Genomic DNA, 24996 nt, shown 5'->3' with positions numbered 1-24996 from the left:
GGAAACTTCTGCTGTGCAGCAATGTTTTATTTGGAGAGCAGTGGTTTCCTTTGTGGTGTCCTTCCAACAACACTATACTTGTTCAGTGTTTTTCTTATAGTGGACACATGAACAGAGACTTTAGCAAGTTCCAGAGTTTTCTGCAGGTCTTTTGCTGTTACCCTTGGTGCCCTTTTCACCTCCTTCAGCATTCATTGTTTGGAACACCTGACTCCAAACAGATTTTATAGGAGGCATTACCCCAGAGATTCGCATACCTCTTTGAACCAAAACTGTGATTGTTTGAATGGTGTACTCAGTATTGATGAGAAGAAGTAGAATTGCTTTTGTGTTAATAGTTTAGGCAGATTGTGTTTATCTATTATTGTGATTTAGATGAAGATCAGACCAAATTTTATGAGTAATTAATGCAGAAAACTAGATAATTAGAAGGGGTTCACAAACTTTTTCTTGCATTTGTAGTTATTTGTGTGCCAGAGGATCGAAGGAGCTTGTAAGGGCATTGATGAAAAAAGTCACATGTAATTTTTTGCCAGGAAATAGAACTAGCATAAAACAAGTAATTACAATTTCTTTGAATGTGTAGAAAAATATAAAAGTACGTAGAGTTAATAGACTAATGGATTTGATGCCAGTATGTGTATGTATAATACAAAGGTGGGGTTACATGCATACAAAATATCATATATTTGGGGTTGTGTGCTTTGAAGTTGCATGTCGTAGGAATGATGCTAAAGCAAGAGACTGTGGATTGAGTATAAAGCTGCTGAGTTTGAGGAAATACAAATTTTGACTTCTGTTTCTGTTAGAATGGAGAATCAAGGTATGTGTTTTGCTGAAGCCTTCTTGATATTACAGAAGTCACAACAAACAATTGAAAGAGTCTATAATCAAATGTTTGCAAGTGAAGGAAGGTTTGTGGGAAAGTTGAGAGATGTGTTATAACTCATAATTTATTGAAATCAAAAACTTCTATATATTTATCGAGATACAGTGCGGAATAGACCCTTCTGGCTGTTGGAGCTGTGCTGCCCAGCAACCCCTGGTAGTGACGTGGTTAGCACAATGCCAAGTAATACCAGCGAACCAGGTTCAATTCCCGCCACTGTCTGTAAGGAGTTTGACGATGTGGGTTGTCTCCTACAGTCCAAAGACATACCAGTTGGTAGGTTAATCGTTCATCGTAAATTGTCCTGCGATTAGGCTAGGGTACTAGTACTTTTTTAAGGCCACTTTTTAAGTTTATTAGTAAAAGGAAGTGAGGCAACATGTCAGCTTCACGCAGTTAGGATCTGGAGAAGTACTAGATTTTGGATGCAGATTCAATAGAAATTTTCTAAAGAAAATTAGGTGTGTGTATTTGAAGGAGCAAAGAAATTTAAGTGGAGGGAGCTGATTGAATTACCCTTCAAAAGGCTCGATCCTTGTTCAGTGTACCAAATTGATAATATCAATACTGTACAGTTCTTAATTTGTTGATTATTATTCTAAGACAAAATAAAAATTTAGGACAGAAAACATTCTGTCTTTTACATACAAGATTCAGAGAATGGAATGTGCCAATTATTGCTGTTGCAAGAGGTTGATACATCGATGTAAGACTGTCATACAGGCAGTCCCCGAGTTATGACAGAGGTCAGTTCCTGAGAAATGTTTCTAAGTCAGAAACAATGAAAACAGTGTGTAAGAGCACAAACCAGCAGCAGCTGTGATGGGGAAGTGAGCATGTATGAGAAGAGCAGCCACCACCCAGTCTTGCTGATTCAGTGAATTAAGACCATAAGACATCGGAGCAGAATTAAGCCATTCAACCCATCAAGTCTGCTCCACCAGAGTAACTCTATAGCAGACAAAATCCTTGCTGTATTACCAAGTCTTGTTCTCTTCTCCTTCAGCTGGGAAGAGGAGATATACTGGTGATGCTACCTTTAAAACAAAATGTCTTTGAATGAGATAATTACATCTGTCTGTCGAAGGGAAAGTGATGGAAAAGATTCCCATTCTCCTTCATACATGTATGACCTGTGGGAAATGTTTCAATGTACTGAAGTGCCACCAACAAGATCTTGTAAAGCCACTCATTGTTCTCTCGCTGCCTCCTCTTCTTTTATATGCAGTCCCTTGGAATTAATGATGACTTGCTTTCACTTCTGTTCAACCTGTTCTGAGGTGGCTCAAGACCTCTCTGGAATTCACTGAATTGTTGCAGAGGGCCAGAAGATGCTTTGGAGTGTGGGTGAATTCTTTTCTCATTCTTTTTTCAGGATGTTGCATCCACTGTCCGCGCATAGGCTCTGCAATACTTGTTTAGAGCTTATTAATTCCCTGAATGGATCTTCCCCATATGAATGGTCATGTCCTTTCCCATAGCAATATTCCCACCATCAAGTCTATGCATAGACCCATTCAGCTGTTGTGAATGGGTCAGGTCCTTTGCATGTTCAGCTTTTAAATCAAGTACGTATTTACTTGAAGCTTCTTCACAAGATTTTCGGGACAAAAACTTGTTGCACATGTTTCAAGTTCCGTCGTTAAAAATATATTATCTTTGTAAATTTGGAGGAATCCTTGGCCATTCAAATTCAGGAGGTCAAATCCAAAGCTAACAAAAGCAGGCTACACTATTTAACCACTTGTTTTTCTGAGGCTGGAATGGAACAGACAATCTTATGGAGTTACAAGTGGGCTATATCAATAGTAGCAAAGGTATGTTCCCATGAACTGACCTTTGGGCGAAGCGGAGGGTACATGCTTATCCACAGAGGTAAGGGGACAAAATATAAGAAAGGCATCTGCAGTGGTAAATTCAATCATGTTACAATAAGCTGGAGGAAATTTGTGCTTGTGCATTACTGGATATTGAACAGATGGTGTAACAAAAGAGGAGTGATGCACAGTATGAACAACCCCCACATTACAGAGGGGTCGTGCTCCTCAGAAGCCATCTGTATTGTAATTTTCCATCATGTCATTCTCCTTTTCCCATTAAATCCTGTGTCATAGGTTGAGATGTGTTCCTATGAGATGTTTTTCCTCTCCTGTTCGTCTGTCTTATTGGTGATGGCAAAGTGGCTTAGTGACTCTAGTTAACAGCTGAGGCCAACACGACTCTCGGGAGATGAACAAGGCTTTTCAATTAGGAAAAGATTTAGTAAGTGGGGATATCAGGAAAAGAGATAGAATTTGTGGATTGGGATTCATAGGTGAAGAGTTGTGCAGAAGGAGTTCAGGGGTTGAGGAGTGGTTGGTTAAAATTCAGTGACTTCATGGAAGTGGAGTAAAGGCCAAGTGATTGCTTGAATAAACTGGTGTTAAGATATGCCATGACCATTGTGGCCTCTCACAAATAAATTGCCTCGAAGATGAAGATTGCAGTGCATTGTATTTTGAGATATCTGTGCACTTGCATTCAGAATCAGAATCAGGTTGCATATCACTGACATATGCCATGAAATTTATTTTGCAGCAGCCGTACAGTGCAATGCGTAAAAAATACTATAAATTTCAATATGAAATATATCAAAAATATTAAATTAAGTAATGTAAAAAGAGCAAAAATAGTGAAGTGGCGCTCATGGGTTGGTTTGCTGTCCATTCCGAAAATGGATGGTGGAAAGGAAGAAGCTGTCTTTAAAACATTGAGTGTGTGCCTTCAGGCTCCTGTATCTCCTCTGATGGTGCTGTGGGTCCTTAATGATGGATACTTCCTTTTTGAGGCATTGCGTTTTGAAGTTGTTGTCAGTGCTGGGGAGGCTAGTGCCCATAATGGAGTTGGCGGAGTTAGTAAACTTCTGCAGCTTTTTCTGATTCTAAGCAGTGGCTCCTCATATCAGACAGTGATGCAACCAGTTAGAATGTTCTCCATGTTGCATCTGTAGAAACTTGCTAGCGTCTTTGGTGATGTAATAAGTCTCCCCAAACTCCTAATGAAATATAGCCACTAGCATGCTTTCTGCATAATTGCATCAAAATGTTGCGCCCATGATCTTCAGAGATGCAGTGTTCTGTTTGTACAGGGCATGGCAAAGAAGAGGCTTGCCTGTGACTGCCAACCTGATAGATGTGGTGATGTCTTATTGCTCTTGATATTGAGTGACTGAAAAAGCAACTGTACAGGTGTAAATAATTTATATAAGAATCAAAAGGCATGGTTAAAGCGTTTAGTTAAATAGCTTGCTTTTCATATCAAATGCCACAGATTCTGAAGGCCTAATGGTTGCTTGCTGGAGTTTACTCCTTCCATTCTGTAAGGGATTGTTCAGAATTGTGGCAATGGTGCGAAAAACTAATCAAAGGGAATTGTGGCAAAGATACTTAAGAATTGTCAACAAGTTCAATTACATGGTGAGGAAAGACAATTTGGGTGATGGGTCTACATCAAACAACATCCTGTAGGGTGGGATGCAGTTCAACAATGTCTTTTTTATGGAAATCAAAGGAGCAAAGAACAAAATTGATTTTATAATGCCTCCCTCATGACCGCAAGTCACCTGCTTAGTAGCTAATAACTTGACTTGTGAAATGCAGACAATATTATTGTGGTATCAGAAATAGGACTGGCAATGTGCACACAGCATGTTCCACAAGCAATGTTGTGATGACCTGATCTATTTTAGTGATATTGGTTGATATTTGTAAGCTAGAACTTAAAAACTGAATTGTAGTCAACAGTAATGTTGAAGTCTTATGGATCAGTTGTAAATAAAAGCCTAATTTGAAAGTGTAGATTTGCATAATTTTTCTGAGCTTTTCCTCAAGATCCTTATGTTATTTTTTTACAGTGACCCTGGAGGTGGAATAGAAATGACTGAATTTGTACGGGAAGCAACTCCTCCAGTTGGTTGCAGTTCACGAAACTCCTACGCTGGTCTGGACACTAGCCACCAGGTATTGTGAACTCACTGGTTCTGCAATCATTGCCTGCCATTCCAAAGTGCTTTTTCTTTACTTAGTTTCTAAAATTTCACATTCATTAAAAATTATCAGCAACTTTTGCTTTAAAATGTGGAAGTTGCAGACCAATGCGATCTTAAGAGAAAGAACCAATTATCCCTTGTTCCATTTATGTAAGTAGTTTTCAAAACTGATTTTGCAAAGAGTAATAATTACAGCATTTGTGTGATAAGAATGATAATTTTACACAGTTCAGATTCATAATTGTTAATTTGCAAGAAATTATCTTTTCATTAAATCTAACTATTAAATTAACTGAAATCCTTTCAAAAATTTTATTTACAAATCATCCTTACATCTGCCAACCTCCCCTAACTTTAAAAGAGACGTCACCCCTGCTTTTAATTTCCCTTTTAAGTTTTGTCCCACCCATATCTGTTATGCCCTCAAGCTGACAAAACATTTGCACCCACACAATTTTGCATTTATTTGCTCTGTCTGTGGTGGCCAAGCCTTCAGCTCAAACCAATGCCATTTTTAACCACTGAATAATGAACTAATTATTACTTGTTACGAACCCCGTAACTGGGTGTCTTACCAGCAAAGATAGGAGTATCCGTTGAAGTCTGATGATGCTATTTTTAACAGTATTTATTAGTAAAAATACACAAAAATAATATCAACGCAAATATACAGATAATATACATCAACAATACTAAACCTAAAGGTGTGGGTATAATAATCATCAATAAGAAATAAGCTCTATCGTCTAGGGGATAATGAATTGTCCGATGGAAATATAAAGTTCAGTTCAGTTCATATAGGCTGCAGTCGTTGCTGATCATTGTGTGGCAATTGTTGGAGAGAGAGAGAGAGAAAAACTTGCTGACTTTCCTTGTTATGATCTTGATCCGTATCCGTCCTTTAGCTAGACCGTTCCGTGGAGGACTCGTCACCCAGGCAAGGGTGGACACACACACAAGCCCCCATCGGTCTCGTAGTGTCTCTCCTGGTGCGTCTGAGGGGTGTTCCCCATACCCTACTTTTATCCTCACTCACGGGGTCTCAGGTGTCAATCAGGTTGGGATGATGCAATCCCTCAACCAGACCACTCTGTCTGCCCCCGAGGGGTTTCAATGAATAGTACAGTACTCAATACACAATTCCTTCTCCAAGAGACCATAGCAGTAATCAGTGGTTCCGTTCCGCTTTTGTTAGAAGGAGACATTCCACTTTTTGTGTATTCCTGCGTTGTGAATAACAACTGCCTTTTCTGTTATCCTGCATCGCTCTCTCATTACTGACATGATGTGTATCTCTCTCACTTCCTGGGTATCAGACCCAAAATAATAGCGATCTTGCGATTCTCAAAAAGGGGGGGGGGAGCAGGCAATGGCGATTCTGTACCCTTCTGCCCATCAGATTTGATCCTCATTCGTAACATTGTATAAATATCTTAATGAATTCATGGTCTGCTTTAGTAATTCTTTGTATTCAGTGTGATTACTGGCAATTTTGGTTTGATGTTTGAGAGATGAAAAACCAGTCGGATGAGAGGAATTTACAGAAGAGCAAATTTCAATAACTTTAGTTGAAGTAAATTATAGTATATTTATAACATTTTGCTGAAATACTGAAGTTTATGGAATTTATGAAATCATGAAGTAGATACGTTTCTATTTTCAAGTAATAATTTGATTAAATAGTAATTGCAGTGATCAGAGGTGGGAAAAGTATTTGGTAAACCAAAAGCATTTCTCTTTATGTTTGGTTGGAGAGTGACTAGAACTGTCATTGGTCTTGTCATATTTGGCAGGGGTATGCATTTACAATGTAATTTACAAATACAATTTTAATTATAAGAATGGATAAGGGAATTAAAAATGTGGGATTTTCTCTCAGATGTATGATTATTAACATGTATTGTAGATCTTTGTTTTTTGAGTTTGAACATGGTTTAATGTATAATAATGTTCACATGAATGACAATGGTTTCAGCTAGTCCTGGATAAGTAGGATATAAATCAGGTTTATGGGATTTTTTTCTCCTCTGTTATTGTTATTGGGATGATTTATTTAAAGTTCCTTTGAAGCACAAGTGGCATTCATGCTGTCACTTGAACATAGAGGCTATAAATATGGCTGCTGTAGAATGATTTCTAAATATGTTTCCTATCATCTTTAGACATATTGTATATATACTAGAGAATTTGTATGGTCTGCGAATTATTATTCAAACTGCATAAATTATCCCAATAAAAGTCAAGTTATTTGTACAGGAAATGCATCGAATAGTTGAGTACAAATTATTTGTAATAAAATAAAATCCAGCCTTTTGTACCATTAGAGTCACCAAGTTTGATTAACAGGAGAACTATCTAGTTATTTTTAATCTGGTTGCAAAAATATTGTAGTTTTATAGAATGTTGTATTCTTTTTTTGGTATAAATTGAAAGCTCTCATAGTTAGACATCCATTCTGTAAGTTCAATCAATGGCCTTATGAGCTGTCAGCTGGAGAGCTGATGTGTTCATTTGGACACATTGAAGTCAATTGTTCTGTGGATACAACTAGTGTTTAATATGGGTCACTGAGCATCTTTATGGATTCTGCTGTGAAATCTTCAGTCTCCAAGGGAGGCTGAAGGTAGGGGCTCTGTGTATTGTGGGGGGAGTTTGGGGAGTGTTGGGAGACAGGTGGAATTCAGTGACCAGGTACTTGTTCCCTGGGTTGGTTGGTTGTGTCTCACAGTTCTTTTCTATCTAGGTACCATGTGTCTTGTGATTGCAACAAAGTTGTTACCTGCTGTTTCACAGACAAGCAGATGTGATTTAAAACATTTTTGTATTGGGTTTGTGAAGTCATTTTTAATTGTATTGGATGGCCAGAGTCATACAGCATATAGGCAGACTTTTTGGCACAACTGGTCCATGCTGATCAAGATGCTCATCTCAGTAAGTCCCACTAGCCTGTACTTGGGCCTTATTCCTCTAAACCAGTGATTCTCAACCTGGGGTCCATTGGTTCATGGCATAAAGAAGTTTGGGAACTCTTGCGCTAAACTCTTCCTAACCATGAAGTGGCTTTTTATTGTTGTTTATATACCAGTCTCAGCCACTTCCTCTACAGACTACCCTTAGGGTGAAAAAGTTAACTCTTGGTTTCCTATTATATCTCGCCCCTTTCACGCTAAACCCGCGACCTCTAATTCTTGATTTCCACAACCCTGAGCAAAAGACAGTTTGCATCCACCCTATCTGTGCCCCTTGGCATGCTCTTTTTATTTTTGCTTTGTATAATGCTGAATGTTTAAGGAATGAGTTAGGTTTTATAAACATGTGAATTAAGTACATGGGTTAAGAAAGAGAAATTTGGAGTAGGTGATTGCTGCTAATAAGGTTATGGATCATAGTTATTTTTGGTGCCTCAATATAAACTGTGAAGTGAATATCTCACTAGAGATTTAAAAACTGGTGAGGCATTTTAGTGCTATGAAATAAACTTTTTTTTTAGTTTAACAGTAGAAAACCAAAGAAATTTGGGAATTAGAATAAGTGAGATATTCAGATTAATAAGTGATATTCAGATTAAGGGTCCCAGCTATCTAAATTATGAAGCACCAGTTATATAATCATACATAGAAAGTAGAAATCTACAGCACACTACAGGCCCTTCGGCCCACAATGTTGTATTAAGCATGTACTACCCTAGAAACGGCTTAAAATTACCCTACCACATTACCCTCTATTTTTCTAAGCATGTACCTATCTAAAAGTATCTTAAAAGAACCAGTTGTATCCGCCTCTACCACTGTCACCAGCAGTGCATTCTACACATACACCACTCGCTGTGTGAAAAATTTACCCTTGACATTGTCTCTGCACTTACTTCCAAGCATCTTAAAACTATGCCCTCTCATGTTAGCCATTTCAGCCCCGGGAAAAAGCCTCTGGTTATCCACACGATCAATGCCTCTCATAATCTTGTACACCTCCATCAGGTCACCTCTCTTCCTCCGTCACTCCAAGGAGAAAAGGCCAAGTGCACTCCACCTATTCTCATAAGGCACACTCTCCAATTCAGGCAATACCCTTGTAAATCTCCTTTGCAGTCTTTCTATCATATCCACATCCTTCCTGAGTGAGGTGACTAGAACTGAACACAGTACTCCAAGTGGGTTCTGACCAAGGTCTTATATAGCTGTAACATTACCTCACGGCTCTTGAACTCAACATGCCATACACCTTAGCAACACTGTCAACATGCACAACAGCTTTGACTGTCCTATGGACACGGGCCCTAAGAGCTCTCTGATCCTCCACACTGCCAAGAGTCTTACAATTAATACTATAGTCTGTCTTCAAATTTGACTTAACAAACTAAACCAATTCACACTTAACTGGGTTGAAGTCCATCTGCCACTTCCCAGCCCAGTTCTGCAACCTATCGATATCCTGCTGTAACCTCTGACAACCGTCCAGACTATCCACAACACCTCCAACCTTTGTGTCATCAGTAAACTTACTAACCCACCCTTCTACTACTTCATCTTGGTCATTTATAAAAACCATAAAGAGGAGGGGTCCTAGAACAGATCCCTACTAACCTCCATGTAGAATACGAACCACGTACAGTCACCCTTTGCTTTCTGTGGGCAAGCCAATGCTGGATCCACAAAGCAAGGTCTCCTTGGATATCATGCCTCCTTATTTTCTGAATGTGCCTTGCGCAGGGAACCGTATCAAATGTCTTACTGAAATCCATATTTATCATATCCATTGCTCTACCTTCATCAATGTGTTTTGTTACATCCTCAAAGAATTGAATCAGGCTTGTAACGCACAACCTGCCCTTGACAAAGCTATTGTGACTATCCCTAATCAGATATGTCTCTCCAAATGCGCATAGATCCTGCCTCTCAGAATTTTCTCCAACAACTTGCCCATCATTGAAGTACGAGTCACTGGTTTATAATTTCCTGGGTTATCTCTACTCCCTTTCTTGAACAAGGAAATAACATTTGCAACCCTCCAATCCTCTGGTACTTCTGTCCCAATTGATGATGCAATGATCATTGTCAGAGGCTTAGCAATCTCCTTTTTCACTTCCCACGGCAGCCTGGGTTATATCTCATCTGGTCCTGGTGACTTATTTAACTTAGTGCTTTTCAAAAGCTCCAGGACATCTTAATGCTTTTCAAAAGCTCCAGGACATCTTAATGCTTTTCAAAAGCTCTAGCGCGCTTGCACACAGTATAGAAAAAGGCCATTCAACCACCATGGCAGTGTTGCATATTGTACACAACCACACCTATCCAGTATACCTACACTATTCCTGAAGGCTCTCCATGCCCCGATTAACCATATTTCTGTCCAAATGCTTCTCCAATTTCACAAGAGCATCTGCCTCCATCAGTATAGCAAAAAAAAATTGTCAATTGAACACAAAGCATTATAATTCCAGGACATTAGAACTATGTGACAAACAAATATGTTTTAATCAGTTACTCATGACTTTATTCCATTTTTAAGAGTACTGAAAAGAGAGGCAAAAAGAGACATTCATTTGGAATGGACTTACGGACTTTTGTCCATATGGTTTCAGAAAGCACTGTTTTCATCTGGTGGCCATAGCACCATGAGGTGGAATAGCATTCAGCAGTAGAGTGCACGAAAACCAATGTCATGGTGTAATATTTTGGCTGTCATCCCTGCAGCATTCTTGAAGTTTTCTGGCCCATGTTTACCCTAATGCTTACTCTTGTTCAGTTTTGGTTAGAAGAGGTTCATTTCTTTTCTTTCTATATTATAATGTATTGCATTGTATTGCTGCTGCTAAGTTAAGAAACTTAATGACACATGCTGGTGATAATAAACCTGATTCTGATCCTGATATGTTCGAGACCAAGAAAGAGTGGCAAGGGTATTTAGAATGAGGCTTCTTGTTATGTTATCCTCTGTGGCAGGAAAACACAAGTTTCTTCACAGCTTCCTAGTATGTTTAAGTAGAGCATTGACCCAGTCTAGGTTGGCTTGGTGGCATGAAGCCCAGGAGGGGGCATTCTAGTTGATGAAGGCCATTTGCAATCACCCTGTTTCCTGTAATTTGATACTTGAGACGACAGTGCACTAAGGCTGATTAGATGAGGTTCCAGGATTTATTGCAAGGCCTGTAGCTGTGTAGTTGAAAAGAGCTAGTGCAAGCAATGAGGCCTCTCCCCTACCCCAACCTCCCACTTCTTTTTGAGTCTTTGTGCTTGCTCTTGTTGCCAAAATACTGCAAAATATTTTTTCAACAGGATACAAATGATTATTATATTGTTATGGATCTAGTGAGAGAGTGGAAAACAAGAATGGTGCAAGGCAAAGGGAAAAGAGTGAGGGGGAGAAAGAGATTAGACCTGTCTTAAGCTCTGGTGGTGGTGGTGGGGGGATAGAATGAAAACATCCTGAGAATGTCCTATTGCTATATTTCCACACTGTTCTTGGTTGGTACGACTGTAACGAAACCCAATTTCCCTCAGGATCAATAAAGTATGTCTGTCTGTCTGAATATACAGCAAGTCACTTGTTAGGAGAAAAACAAAGTTAATTTTTCAGTTAAATGATCTTTCATTTTTCCTGATATTTACAAATTATTCAGTGCTTTATTCAATTTTGCCAGTGCATATAAGTGTATTCAAGCTATAAAGTAAGTGCTGAGATGAGTTTCAAACTTAATGCCCAACATCAAAGAATTGAGCAGCATGGAAAAACAACTGTTCAGAAATGTGGATATGTAAACTAGATCTTAAACAATATTGTTGAAGATCACTGCTTCATGATTTGCTAGGTTATTGAAACTGGAGTGTATCGTGCATCTTGACAAATAAAGTTTTTGTAACTCTCTTGAATTCTCTTGAAGCAGCAAGCTTTAAACAGTCTAGTCCAGGGGTCGGCAACCTTTACCACTGAAAGAGCCATATGGACCCATTTCCCACAGAAAAGAAAACACTGGGAGCCACAAAACCCGTTTGACATTTAAAATGAAATAACACTGCATACAACGGGTTTTTTTTTGCCTTTATGCTACGTATAAACAAACTATAATGTGTTGCATTTATGAAATTGATGAACTCCTGCAGAGAAAACGAAATTACATTTCTGCATGCAACAAAAACATTTTGAACTCCGAAAAAAAGATGTTGGGTTGAAGGTTACTCCATAGTTAGCCTACCTTGGATCAAAAAATTAAAAGAAATCGCGCACTGGCAGGTGTCAGGCATTGGCAGTGGTGACGTATATTATAGCGATAAAAAACACGTTGTAGCGGTGTGCTACACGCAGCTTTAAAATAACGACACTGCAGTCAAAGATAACTTTATTCGAACTAAACAGCCTTGCTTTAAAGCCTCCCTCAACCCGCCCCCCGTGGGCGCGGATGCTCCAAAAGACACATACTCACAAACCCCCGTAGGCTATCTCCCTTAGCCAGAACGGTGGCTAATTGTGAGCCGGTTCGGATGTGCCAGGAAATGGGGTCTCCACAACGTTTTATTTAGATTGTACAAGATCACCATAATCTTCAAATTTCGAATTACATTTCAAAAACGAACAAACCACGGGGAGCCGCAGCACAGAGATGAAAGAGTCGCATGCGGCTCTGGAGCCGCAGGTTGCCGACCCCTGGTCTAGTCAAACAAGCAGAGAAAACCTTTATTCAACCAAGTAACTTTTGGATGTAGATTTAATCATGTTTTATGGGGCCATTTTGTGTTTTGACTTGTTTATGCTGCTTGACTTGCTAAATCACTCTTAAATCTACTATAAACAAGAGAAAATCTGCAGGTGCTGGAGCACCAAGTAACACACACGCACAATGTTAGAGGTACTAAGCAGGCCAGGCAGCATCTATGGAAAAGAGTACAGTTGGCATTTCATCAAAGCATCAACTGTACTCTTTTCCATAGATGTTGCCTGGCCTGATGAACTCCTCCAGCATTTTGTGTGTGTTACTTAAATCTACCATGGTCTTTTTCAAGTTATTTGCTCTCGATGGACGTACAACAAAGGTTAAATGCTGTACATTTCTACCTGTGAATGGAGTTAGCAATATCATACAAGTTGAAAGAGTAAATATTATTAGAAATGGACTTAGTAGAAACTTGAAAAATACCAGAATTTGAGATGTATAACGATACCACAACCCCAGAACATATACATTTTTCTCTTTAACTGAGAATACCATTGCTTACATTCAAGGTGAAAATGGGCAAAGTGAAATACAAATAATTTAATTGACTGGGTTAGCAAAAATGTGATGGATAAATTTGTTGCATTGAGTAATTTATTTCTTGATGAAGAATAAATTGCGATGGTTTTATATTACCTTAAAACTTTGTATCAGTAAAATTTGTTGGTTGATTTTACAATCATAAATCCATTTACATATCCCAAGCAGGTGAGATACTTTAGTCAACTCTGCTGCACATCCCACTCAAGTAAGTAGTTAAACTTAATATGTTACTAGTTACCATCTTGCTCAGCAGAGTTGCTGATTTCATGAAATATAATTTACACATTCTTGGTATGAAGAAAATTATGATTATAACTCCATGTTTTTACAAATTTAAAAATATTGTGTGAAATTAGAGCCAGTTGCAGACACAGATTCCCAGAAATGCTTCTTGTAACTGAACCATAAGAATCTAGCAACGGAGTTGAGTCTGTGTTCTTTATGTGCAACAAAAAGATAATTTTGTTTGGAATTTGAAAGCAAGGCTAAAATAAAATATAACTAAAAATATTTCATCTTAAAGCCTGCATTTTCAAAGGATAGAATAGTCATGACTTCATGCTTCTGAAAAACCGTTTTTCACCATGTTAATGTTCAGTAATTTTTAAATCTGTCACTTTAAGAATTGCACTTGGATCCGTAGGTTTCTTTATTGCCTGCTTTGTTATATAATAAATAATTGGTTGAGGTCCACCTAAATTGAATTTTGGAAAACTACTTCAAAACATACACAAGGTTTCTTAAAATGTAGTGCAGTTCAATAGAATCAAATTAATTAGTCTCCTTACACACAAAAGTTTTTCTAAGATAGATTTTAAACTGTTCTTGCTAGCTTTTACATGCCTGTTAATTTGATAGGAAAAGGCAATTCAACACCTGGAGCTCGTCAGCAAATTAGTGTACAAGATATGCACAGGTGCAATGAGAAACTTAGTTCCAAGATTCAAGGTTCAAATGTATTTATCACGTATACATCAAAGCATACAATGAAACACATTGTTTGTGTTAACAACTGACACACCTGAGGTGGCAATCTGCTAGTTTCGCCACACATCAGGCACCAATGTAGCATGGCCACATGTTCGGCAGAACATAACAAAATAGAACACAATAAGTAACAAAACAGGCCCTATTCCCTCCCACGCATGCACTTACACAGTCCTGCAACCCCAGGACAAGCCATCTTCAGCCTCCAGTCTCCAGTGGACTTGTCCCACCAGGCCTGGTTGGTTAACGAATTGCCCGAGATGTTTAGGTTAATGAAATTCTGAGTTGCAGAGACTGGGCCTGCGCTTTCCCCAGCCAACTCACAAAGGTTCATGATTCAGGCCTTGGCCAACGGGTCTTGACTTTCAGACTTCTGATTTGACCCTCAGGCCTTGATTCTTGGCATTGACCACAGGACCAGCCAGTCACCAAACATTAGGCCTCAAATTCCAGGCTCACCTCTACATTAGGTGTTTTACTCAGATCTCACTGATTTACGAACCCAGAGGATCACTGGAACTCACTCCTCCTGCACATATGGATACCTGACTCCAGAACCCACCGACAACACGCTAACCTGGGAGAGCCACCAGTCATCATCAACAGTCGTCTGCCGGCCTAATATCTGACCACTGTTATCCATGTCCACGTTGCTGGCAGCATCATGGGCACATATCATCAGATAAGCAGCATAAATTAAAATAAATCATGCACAATTTTTACAAGAAATCACACAATTGGAACCAAAAAATATTGGAACCTTGGTTCTGCAATTTTTAATATCTTTGGCAAACATAATGACCAAACTGTCAGCCTATCTAGATAGAACAGCTTTTGGAAGAGAATTCCAGTCTAGGTCTAATTTTCAATAATTAAGACATTTTGGCCCAGTTTTGCAGAGGCTTGATATCTGTACTCACTGGTTATGTGCATTAATGCTGCACGCTTTACCTTTCCATTTTGTTCTGTAGCTTATAGTGATATCTGCCACTATATCCCTCTGATCTATCATATTTCATTTATGACCATTTCAAATATACTTTGAACTTTAAAATAAGTGGTCTCTTAAATTCCAATGCAGAACTTCATGTCCCACATTTTTGCATACTTAACCGATCAGTTCTTTCGTTGCCGTTATCACTCCTTTACTACCATTTAAGTAGCTGCATTCCAATCCCTAACTATAGCAATGCGGCTTCCAGTTTTATACACATTTTTGAAGTCTCCAAAATTTTTATCACATTCCCTCATTTCCATGTAAGTAACATTCGTTGATGTAATCAGTATGAGTTGAAGGTCGGAATGTAGGTTATGAGAAGAAAAACAATGCTGTTAACTTGAGAGAGGGTAGTGAATTCATATTTTATGGCGCCTCTGGTATTGCGCTTGGGACAGTTGTACAGCAGAGGATGACAGCCTTAACTGTTCACATGAATAAATTCCAAAGCCATGTTGCAGGCGTCTGACCATGGGTGGCAGTAAGCTGAGCTGCCAGGCAACATTCATGTTGCATGTCTGATGCAATAATGTGCAACTTCTAATCAACGTCTCGTTAGGTTAGAATAGGCAGATGTTATTTCCATTATATTTCAAATAAGAAACATTAAAGAGTATGGTTAAGGAGACAGAGATGTGATAAGGAGATGATATATATTACAAAGTGGAAGAGATTATGGGATACAAGACGTAAGGTTAGAAATGAAAATTGGTTTAAGATGGTGCTACTGAAGATGTGTGGCAGCTTACTGATAGTTCAAAAGCCAAGGAATTTGATTAAAAACATTACTAAAACATTTTTCAAAAAATAAATTGTGGTATTCTATCACAGCAAACAATGAAGAGGTGAGCAAAGGCAAAGCAAGTTCATGAGATGTGCCCTGCTGGTGCACTGCAAGATTGACACACTTGGAGTTGGAGCTATGCTGGTTGGAGGGGATGATTTGGAGGGGAGAAGATGGAACAGAGGAGTTCCGATGCCCATCCAGTTGGCTCCGGTGTGAGGGTGGATCGCTGTAAATGCTGAGCCAGTTTGGAGAGTTTGAGAATGGCTTCTTTGACATTGAAATCCAGGTCCTAAGCAAATTACTGGGCAGTGTGTTTAAGGCCTGGAGCGATTTGCTGCAGCGAGGCCTGGCTCCTAATGTGATGTATAATTCGTTGTTTGGATAATCTAAGTGCCGGATCATATAGATTTCTTGGTACTGAGCTGAGCTGATACTAGCTGACCTTTCATCCTTTACAAATTTCATTCAGTTAATTTGCCAATATTACTTGCTGTGATGGAGTATCCTTTTTGAAATTGAGGTGACTCAGCAGGATGGATTTGGTTTGGATGGTTCCCGTGTAGACAGTCTACACAAGACAAGTGGTTGGTGATTTAAGACTCAGATGAAAAATGTTTTCTTAGATCGTTGAGACTATTTGAAATTCTCTGTCCCAGAAATCTTTGGATAGTGATTCATGCTGTGATTTATTGAACTCAAGTTATGCTTTTGGATTGTTGGGTTACAGTGAAATAAGGGCAAATGGAGTTGAAACCAAAGATCAAATCTTAATTTTATTGGATGGCAGTGCAGGCTCATGTATATGTATAGAGCATTCCTAATATTTCATCTGTTCTGTATTAAGTTTTGAATCAAGTTAATGACATATGATCTTGATAAGAATTATCACAGAAACCTTAATACAGCTTGGTCCAATTAGCTACAATGGTGTAAACTGAAGTTTTCTAACTCATAGAGGGATCAGAAGTAGAGAGAATGAGCAGCTTTAAGTTCCTGGGTGTCAGGGTATCTGAGGATCTAAACTGTCCCAACATACTGATGTTGTCATAAAGAGGGCAAGATAGCAGCTATACTTTATTAGGAGTTTGAAGCAGTTTGACATGTTAACAAGTATGCTCAAAAACTTCTATAGTTGTACCATGGAGAGCATTCTGGAATGGAGGAGCTTCTGCACAGGACCAAAAGAAGCTGCAGAAGGTTGTAAATCTAGTCAGCTCCATCCTGGACACTAACCTACAAAGTATCCAGGCCATCTTTAGGAAGCGATGTCTCAGAAAGGCAGCATCCATTATTACAGACCTCCAGCACCCGGGGCTTAACCTTTTCTTACTGTTACCATCAGATAGGAGATAGAGAAATGTGAAGGCACAAACTCAGTGATTCAGGAACAGCTTCTTCCCCTCTGCCATCTGATTCCTAAATGGACTTTGAAGCTTTGGACACTACCTCACTTTTTAAATATACAACATTTCTGTTTTTACACATTTTTCATAATTTATTCATTACACATAATTGATTTACTTGTTTATTTATTATGTCTTAATGTATTATTATTATTATCTATACTAGATTATGAATTGAACTGCTTCTGCTAAGTTAACAAATTTCACATGCTGGTGATAATAAACCTGATTCTGATTCTGATTCATTAATTTATCTTGAATTCCCAGTTGTTTTATTTTTATTAAAACTTCCTGTTGCTAAATTTTCTATGTTCACTTTTAAAGCCAAGCATTTATTGATTTAGCTTGTACCTTGACATTTCTTGAGAATTCATCGGTGGTTTTCCAGGCACACTGGATCTCAAAATTCCTCTCCAGTTCTTTTGCTGCTTTGTGTAGCTAAATCTGTTTACATTAAAAGCTTTGTTTTTTTCTAAATATAATATTCTGCTTTAGATTTGTAACCAGTATATTAAATGATGTACAATTTAGATAAAATATTGTTATCTAAAATCTGTAAAATAATTGGTTTCCTGTGCAATGTTTAGAGTTGTTAGTATTTAGTCATTTTCCTGTCTGTGTCCCTCACTTACAATATGTTCTTTGCTTCCTTAATTTATTTCCAGATTTTATTATAATTGTGGAGGTCTATTATTTAAAGTTTCACATTTTTTTCCCTTCCAACCATTTTGCAGAAATCTCTTCTAAAACAGATTGCTTTGGTCATAATTTTCCAAATAATGCATATGACAAATAAATATTGTGTTCTATGGAAATATTGACTTAATAACTTATTTACTTTTTGGTTTTAGAGTGACATCTTGTTCATAATAACATTCAGTTTTAAAGTGCAAATTCTGAATAATAAACCTTTTGTTATTTTAATTATTTCAATATTTATTATCAGGCTGCATCACCTCATCCTGGAACAGCAGCAGATATAAAAGGTATGAGATTTTCAGCTGAATGAATTATAGTTCATTGATCTCTTTTGTTGTAATAAATATCCCCAAATTAACTTCCTAACTACATTGTCTTTTTGATAATTATTGCCACTCTATGAATAAAAAATGTAAAGACAAACTTTCTGGATCTTTGCCACAGGTTTGGGAGTCACTCAAAACCCCGTTTTTTTAAGCTGTTAGTTGAAACTAAAAGCATACTGTGTATTAAATACTTTAATATATTATGATATGCAATATATGGATAATACTATGGGCAGATAGTAACTGCTTTGTGGATCCAGAACTGGCTTGCCCACAGAAGACAAAGAGTGGTTGCAGACAGGTCATATTCTGCATGGAGATTGGTCCCCAGTGGTGTGCCTCAGGGATCTGTTCTGCGACCCTTACTCTTGGTGATTTTTATAAATGACCTGGATGAGGAAGTGGAGGATTGGATTAGTAAGTTTGCTGATGACACAAAGGTTGGAGGTGTTGTGGATAGTGTGGAGGGCTGTCAGAGGTTACAGCGGGACATTGATAAGATGCAAAACTGGGCTGAGAAGTGGCAGATGGAGTTCAACCCAGATAAATGTGAAGTGGTTCATTTTGGTAGGTCGAATATGATGGCAGAGTATAATTATTAATGGTAAGACTCTTTGCAGTGTGGAGGATCAGAAGGATCTTGGGGTCTGAGTCCATAGGATGCTCAAAGTAGCTGTGCAGGTTGACTCTGTGGTTAAGAAGGCATACAGTGTATTGGCCTTCATCAATCATGGAATTGAAATTCTGAGCTGAGAGGTAATGTTGCAGCTATATAGGACCCTTATCAGACCCCATTTGGAGTTCTGTGCTCAGTTCTGGTCGCCTCACTATAGGAAGGATGTGGAAACCATAGAAAGAGTGCGGAGGAGATTTACAAGGATGTTGCCTGGATTGGGGAGCATGCCTATATGTAGAGTGAACTCGGCCTTTTCTCCTTGGAGCGATGGAGGATGAGAGGTGACCTCTTAGAGGTGTATAAGATGATGAGAGGCATTGATCGTGCGGATAGTCAGAGGCTTTTCCCCAGAGCTGAAATGCTTGCCACAAGAGGGCACAGGTTTAAGTTGCAGGGGAGTAAGTACAGAGGAGATGTCAGGGGTAAGTTTTCGTGCGTGGAATGTGCTTCCAGCAATATTGGTGGAGGCAGATATGATAAGGTCTTTTAAGATATTTTTGGATAGATACATGGAGCTTAGAAAAATAGAGGGCTATGTGTAAGCCTAGTAATTTCTAAGGTAGGGACATGTTCGGCACAGCTTTGTGGGCCGAAGGGCCTGTATTGTGCTGTAGGTTTTCTATGTTTCTATCTATATATTTTCAAGTCAGAATGGTGTGCAACAGAGAAAAGTCTGAATGTGGTGTTCATTTGCATATTACTTGCTCTTCTTGCTTGTAGATATCATGGAGAGATACAATTGGAGTAGTCTAAGTAAGTAACTACTTGTATTTAGTAAGATTGCCCAACTATAGTTTAAATTGTTGGTATTGCTACTTTAGTGGAATATCAACATGAACAACTTGTCATTGTTTTGTGATGGAAAAGCACCTAAATCCAGAATTATCCTTGCTTTCTTTACTTTGAATCAACACTAAAAAGGAGCCATCAATATAATTGCATGGCTGTTTTTCAACAGGACGGGCTGAGTATTTTGTAGTAATCAGCATTTAGAATAAATTCTTGCAGAGGGGTCACTCCAGTTCAGAATATATTTACAATGGTGTGCACACATTTAGTCATGGGTGATTGATTTTTTTTTTCCCTTTTATGTCCACTGTAGGAGATGAAGAAACAGGAAAAACTTCTGATGATATTAGTTTGAGTCTGGGCCAGAGCAGCAGTTTGTATAAAGATGCAAATGAAGAACAAGGTGAGCTTGGCCTGCAAGAATTTGACATTTCCTTCCCTGAACAAACACTCTGGCTACCTACACCATCTATTATTTGTACATTTGCATGTGGTGGCTTCTTGCCCATTTCCTTTACCTGCTTATTTCCTCTGAAGCCTTTCTGCATCCCACTTACAGACCACATGCCACCTAACATTGTATCATCAGCAAACTTGGATATATTCTATTTGATTCCCTTAATTATTGATAGATTGTGAGCACCAGAGTCTGCCTCACCAATCTCAGTGATATCTCATTCGTTACAGACTCACGAATTGAAAATGGGCCATTTACTCCTGCTAACATACAGAAAATGCTGGAGGAACTCAGCAGGTCAGGCAGCATCTATGGAAATGAATAAATAGTAGTGCATTCCTGCTGCTTCCTTTCTATTATCCATTCTTCAACCATGCGTATAGTATGTTACCCATAAACCCAACCCCCCCCCCCCCAATCCAGTAAAATTCCAGTAATCTGTCATTGTTGGAACTTGATAGATCCCCACTACTAGATTCTGCAGGTTATTGGATCTTACTCCTTTTAATAACCTAATTTACATTTAGTTCACTTTTTTTCAAATGTTGAAGTGCAATAAAAAAAATTCCTGTGAGCCTGGGGAAAATTAAGGAAACATGGGGAATAAAATCCAGTAAATTTAAAGAGAGCATGGGAAGTAGGGCCCTGTTGACTCAAATCATTTCCTCAGTGAGTTTATAAGGTGTGCTTGATATTGAGTCCTGGTAAGTATAGACTATTTTCTAAATGGGGAGAAAATTCAAAAATCAGTGGTGCAGAAGGACTTGGGAGTCCTTATGAAGGATTCCCTGATGGTTAACTTGCAGATTGAGTTGGTAGTGAGGAAGGCAAATGCAATGGTAGTGTTCATTTCGAGAGGACTAGAATATAAAAGCAAAGATGTAATGCTGAGGCTTTACAAGGCATTGGTCACATTCAACTTGGAGTATTGTGAGCAGTTTTGGGCTGCTTATCGGAGAAAATACCATAAGACGTGGGAACAGAATCCACTAAATTTGTCGGAAGCATGTAACTGCCGCCTGTTGAGTTCAAAGCAAGTGTGAAACCTGGAACTACATAATTTTAAGGAGCCTTTATTGAGGCATTGGTGAATTTGTAAACAGCATGAGAACAAAGCCCACTGAGTATCAAGGCAGCATGGAAAAAGATGCAAAACATCAGGATTTCCAAGGAATTGGACAATTGCAAAGATTTACTATGTTTCTTTATTGATCACTATTAATGCCTTGACAACCTATTCAGCTATCTCTTTCAGAACCCTGGGGTGTAATCAATCTAGTCCAAGTGACTTATCTACCTTCAGACCTAACAGCTTCCTAAGCTCTTTCTCCTTAGTAATAGTGACTGCTCTCATTTTTGCCCCCGACACTCAAATTTCTGGCATACTGCTGGTGTCTTCCACACTGAAGATTGACACAAAATACTTACTATATTCATCTACCATATCTTTGTCCCCCATTATTACCTCTCCTGTGTCATTTTTGAGCAGTCTGATATGCTTGCCTGTCTTTTACTCTTTGTATATCTGAAAAAATGTTATAAAAATCATTGACCTAATTTTTAATTACCTTATAACTTCATTTGTCATCACCTCAGCCCTCTTTGGCTGTTATTGTTGATTTGAGTTAAGTCTTTTGTGCTAGTCCATTTTTGCTGTAGCCAGCCGTCTATGTTTTCCTGCTGCTGCTAAGCTAACAAATTTCACGACACATACCAGTGATAATAAACCTGTTTCTGATTCTGATTCTTGGCATCTTGCTTAAAATGAACTTTTAAGTTCATTATTATTTCTATTCATTTTTAATTCCTTCTTGCATTTCCATGAAGTGGCTTGAAAATATGTTTCTATGTTCCAGATTCAGGTGTGAAATATCTTTTTAATGATCTTCATATTAATCTGACAAATCAGTTTTTGGAATAGGAAAAGTATGATGACAGGTGATAAGGCAGTTACATTTTGACTGTTCCTGATGATTAAAAAAAAATCTATTTCCAACAGTTTGTCGACAATTTACTTCGAGTGAGTATTAATGGATGTCATTTCTTCTTATAGACCTGGCACAAGATTCTAAGCTTTTCCAAGTCGTGGTGTCAAATGATTCCTTGATGTCTAACCAGGTTTTAACACCTACGGGAACTCAAGACTTTCCAAGGGATTCGAGTGACAAAGTGACCCACCATCACACAGAGCATTCATTGTCTGCTGCTTGTGACACAGAAGCAGCCTCCCTTGTGCCTTTGCATTCCCAATCATACAGGAAAGATCACAGGCCGAGGGGAGTGCCAAGGACTTCAAGTTCAGCAATTGCTTTTCCAGACACATCACTTAGTGATTTTGCCCTTTTTCAACAAAGGAGAGGCTTAGATACAGTCTGTGAATTGGAAAGTTCAAAACCTATTTCGGGATCCAAGGAATCTTTAACTGAAAACTCTTGTTATGCTGGTGTTTTTCAGCTAGATGACTTACTCAAGGGTGGTACTTCCCAGCCATCCTCCAAATCAGGATACAGTAAGCCTTTAAAAACTGACAATAGTGTTGATAGCCTCCAGAGCCTTAGTACCAGGAGTAGCGGATCAACAGAGAGCTACTGCAGTGGCACAGATCGAGATACGAACAGCACCGTGAGCAGTTACAAGAGTGAGCAAACAAGCTCAACCCATGTGGAGAGCATTCTTTCAGAGCAAGCAGAAACATCAGCAGATGAGAACAGCTCGGAGAAAAAAGATTACGAGAAAAGTGATGCTCGCAGCGGCTATAGTAGTGAGCCAGAAGGTGAGAATATTGTGGAAAGTAGTGAAAGGACTAATGGTAAAAGGAAAAAATTGCATCCGGAAAATAAGGAGGGAAGTTCCAGGCAAGATCCTTGCCAGGCTTCCAATCAGTTGCAGATTTCTGACCCAGTGCAGACTGGAGAAAGACTTGGCAGTTCTGGTTCTGGTGATGCTAACAAAAATCCTCATGCAAATGAATTGACTGTTGACATCTTGAAGCAGCAAGGTGAATTACTTCCTGAGGCAGTGGCGGAACAGGCTGTAGAAGAGGTTGTCGAAAAATCTCACCCATCAATGGATAAACAAACACTAAAGGATGAAGCAGCAAAGCAGAAGGATGGGGATGTAAGACCCAAATCTAATTTTATCCACAGAGCTGCCTCTACACACAAGTCAAACCGAAGAAGGTCAGGGAAAAAACGAGCAAGTAGTTTTGACTCTAGCCGGCATAGAGAGTATGTGTCATTTCGTGGTGTAGCTGGTATTAAAACCAGCAGTAATGGTTTTTGCCCAGACGAAGATTCAAGTGACCAGAGCGACTTGAGCAGAACCTCCAGCATGCATTCGGCACATCGTTTCAGTTCAGACAGTTCATCCAGCACCACTTCCCATTCATGTCACTCTCCTGAAGGACGGTACCATGTCTCAAAAGCAAAGTACTTGTCTCAAGAAAGAGGCACTGACTTTGAAGCTATGTTAAAGGTCCCTTCTGGTTCAGAAACTAGTGCCAATGCTAAGAGAAGATCAACTCACAGGACTCTCAGTGCAGCCAGTGCAAAAACTCATGCACGAGTACTCAGCTTAGACAGTGGCACAGCAGCCTGTTTAAGTGACCCTAACAGATTAGGGACACCAGATAAAGTGAGGCCTTTAACTACATCTAAGTCAGACTTGGAAGCCAAGGAGGGAGAGGTGTTGGATGAATTATCTCTAATAGGCAGAGCATCACAACTCGAATCTGTAACTCGCTCACGTAATAGCTTACCCAATCAAGTAACCTTTCCTGAAGCTGAAGAACAAGGAGCAGCTAGTACAGGTGAGTTGTTAAGCAGATGACTTGATTGATCATTAGATACTCTCCCATATATTACTAATACACGATTCTTTGACATAAATTTATCAGTTTGGATCTACTTCTAGCTTTGTTTTGTGGGGTGCTTGTTAACTAATACAATTATTTTGAAGTACTGGAGAATTAGGTGTGTTTGTAAATGTACTGTTATACTTATTTGTTGTTAGTTCTATCTCTATATTGCATAGGTGTGGATCTAATAATAATTAGCAGTAGAGTAGCTGGAATATATTTATAGCAACCAGTTATGGAAAGAAGATTAATAAGTAGAAGTGATTATCTGGTGTTGTACATTAAATTGATTTTTAAAAGATCTGACAATTAGAAGCACAGATTACTGTAACATCAACAATGTTCTTCAAGAAGAAGCAATGCAAAAGAAAACGCAAACAGTCATTGTTTCACGGAATAACTTTGCAGATTTAATAATGAATAAATAAGCAATGCAATTCAATGCCATAATATATTAAAAGCAACATATATTTGGATAAGTACATGAATAAGAGGTATTCAGGGGGATAGAGACCAAACACAGGCAAATGACACTAGCTTAGGAGTGGCAACATGGTTAACGTGGACAGGTTGGCTAAAGAGCTTGTTTCTGTGCTTATTACTTTGACTCTATAGCTACAAACACTGTGCAAGGGGCACTCTGCAAAATGACAGTTGCAGTGTATCAATTTTAATCGAGCTGAAGTACTGATGATTTGACAGACACACTGCACGTTTACCCAGATATATTGAATTTTACACTGTTCAAGTGTGCTTATCAAGTTTATTCAAATTTCCTTTTTGCTTAGAATAAGTAGTAAATGCTACCTAACTGCTAACTAAATGGAGTGAATTTCATGAAGAACTGAGAAG

At 38.7% G+C, this 24996-nt stretch overlaps 1 protein-coding gene across 6 annotated transcripts in view; it reads left to right on the top strand.

Moving 5' to 3' along the window:
* Positions 1–24996, top strand: part of pcnx1 (pecanex 1) — a 244729-nt gene that overhangs the window by 82577 nt on the left and 137156 nt on the right. For 5 of the 6 annotated variants that reach the window (XM_059954533.1, XM_059954503.1, XM_059954493.1 and 2 more), the window contains exons 3-6: positions 4782–4887; positions 18288–18327; positions 20145–20234; positions 22342–24096. In XM_059954533.1, the coding sequence (XP_059810516.1) occupies positions 4782–4887; positions 18288–18327; positions 20145–20234; positions 22342–24096 (1991 nt within the window). Of the gene's footprint in view, positions 1–4781; positions 4888–18287; positions 18328–20144; positions 20235–20518; positions 20586–22341; positions 24097–24996 lie in introns of those variants that run through there. The other variant, XM_059954541.1, reaches the window with a different exon arrangement.

Source organism: Hypanus sabinus, chromosome 2 (assembly GCF_030144855.1).
Source record: "Hypanus sabinus isolate sHypSab1 chromosome 2, sHypSab1.hap1, whole genome shotgun sequence".
Classification (NCBI taxonomy): Eukaryota; Metazoa; Chordata; class Chondrichthyes; order Myliobatiformes; family Dasyatidae; genus Hypanus; species Hypanus sabinus.
This window is presented reverse-complemented; position numbering and strand designations above follow the sequence as displayed.